Source organism: Dipodomys spectabilis, unplaced genomic scaffold, assembly GCF_019054845.1.
Source record: "Dipodomys spectabilis isolate Male_0828 unplaced genomic scaffold, ASM1905484v1 ptg000197l, whole genome shotgun sequence".
Lineage (NCBI taxonomy): Eukaryota > Metazoa > Chordata > Mammalia > Rodentia > Heteromyidae > Dipodomys > Dipodomys spectabilis.
In genome coordinates, this window is record NW_024870874.1 from 11,545,384 (window position 1) to 11,547,508 (window position 2,125).

Genomic DNA, 2,125 nt, shown 5'->3' on the forward strand with positions numbered 1-2,125 from the left:
TCCTGTGAGGGAAAGGATTCATATTAATGTTTGAAACAATGAACAACTCTGAGGAGATGAAATAATGAGAAGGAAGATGCCATGATTTTGACTATCAGGTATAAATTTAAGATTTCAGAGGCGGTAAAGTCTAAGGAAATGGGCAACAGTCAAGAAAAAAATCAAGACTGACCTGTGGATTGTGGAAAGGAAAGGAATGGAATAGAACAGGGTGTAGAAAGAATGACTTAGAAATAGATGGCTATAAGGATGAAAGAGAATGAAGCTTATATTCATAGTATATCTGATCATGAAGATGACCAATAACAAACAACGCTGGTTACTGGTATTCATTTTACCAGTGAAAATGTCCACTTGCCCAGAATCTTGCTATACCCCATGACTCAGGCAGCCTCTGGGCTCCAGCACTTTATCTTTAGAACCTTTTTCATTGTAGGGTTATTCAGCATCATCAAAGTGGAATTAATAGTAACATTGGCATAGATGACAGCTTCCCAGGCCCAGAACCAAGATCTCTTATCAAGTAGGACTCCTACTTAAGAGACAAGTATACTCAGAATGTAAGAGGTGAAGAAAATGAGGAAGATGGCAAGAGACCTCAGGGCAGAAGACCGAGCTTTCCTGCTGGAGCTGCAGCGGCCACTGAGAGGCTGTTGGATCTGCTTCCAGTGCTGGGTCAGTGAGGTTGTAAGTAAGATGGTGGAGGCCAGGAACAGGAAGAAGGGAATACACAACACAATCATCTTCTGAGATGTGCGATAAACTGAGTTGACCATCTTCATTTTCTCCATCAAGCTTATGTTTTTGTGTAAATGTGCCATGGTAGTTATTTCCAGCCAGGTGAAACCCCTAATAGCTGAAGGGATGGTTGCTACAAAAGAAATCACCAAAGTACCCAGTATCAACTGAGGAACCAATCTCAAAACTCTCCACCTCAGCCAGAAAAAGATGGGATGCGTGAAGGAAGACACTTTGACACAGTAGAAGACAGCAAGCAAGCTGCTTAACCAGATTGTAGCATTATTGACGAGTTCCCAGCAGAGTGCTATGCTCCAGAATATTCCATTAGGGTTCACAAAGGAACAAAAATTGTAAATCATTGATAGCAATTGTAGACAGAAACGACAGATGCTCAGACTGGTGAAAATCATTTCCAAAGGTGACAATCTTTTGGCCTGCATCCACTCTCTGCCCGTCACTACAATAACAAAGCTGCTCTGGGCAATTATTGTCAAGGACTCAAGCAGATAGAGGAAGATGAAGATGATAGTGACTTGGATGATTACCATGCTTCTATTCTTACCTATCTTCCTGCACCAAATTCCAGATAGGAAACAGATTTCTGTTCCTGCCACTGTCTGGTATAAGAAAACACTTCATTTTGGATGCAAATTTTCCCCAGCTTAGTTTTGATTTTGCCATTTTCCTATCTAGAGGATTTCCTTATGCTTTGTTTGCTGGCTTGTTATCACATCTGTATGCACGAAATATTATTTGAATGAGCATTCCTGCTCCTAAGATGATTTGATTATTTGTGTACAGGTATACCTATTACAAAACTATGCTGTTCATTTTCTTTTTTTGGGGGGAGGGGGTCCAGTCGTGGGGTCTGAACTCTGGGCCTAGGCGCTGTCCCTCAGCTCTTCAGCTCAAGGATAGCACTCTACCACTTGAGCCACAGCGTCACTTCTGGCTTTTTTCTTTTTGCTTATGTGGTGCTGAGGAATCGAACCCAGGGCCTCATGCATGCAAGGCAAGCACTCTACCACTGAGCCACCTTCCCAGCCCCCTGTTCATTATCTTTATCAGCTTGAAATGCCCTTATATTAATCCACCATCATCTTTAAATGATATGTTTAACCCAAACTTTGAGCCACAATAATACCTTTTTGGTTTATTGATGTCCTGGGAAATGTTTCCATCCTGCCTAGTGTTCTACTAGTGTCAGCATTAGAAGGACTGTCTTTCCAGCTTCCTGGGAGTGGATACAACAACCAGAATGTGAGGTTAAATAGAAAAGATCACAAAAAGTCTTTCCTCTGACATTCTACATACAAAATTCCTGGCTTCTTGGACCTGTAAGTGCCTCTATCTCATGCAGACCACTTAATGCCCCAAATCCAAG

The 2,125-nt window shown here is 41.8% G+C and overlaps 1 protein-coding gene across 1 annotated transcript; it reads right to left on the bottom strand.

Moving 5' to 3' along the window:
* Nucleotides 1–383: 383 nt before the first annotated feature.
* Nucleotides 384–1,289, bottom strand: Tas2r16 (taste 2 receptor member 16). The gene is given in 1 exon segment (XM_042695881.1): nt 384–1,289. A coding segment is annotated over 1 exon segment (906 nt).
* Between the last annotated feature and the right edge of the window lie 836 nt (nt 1,290–2,125).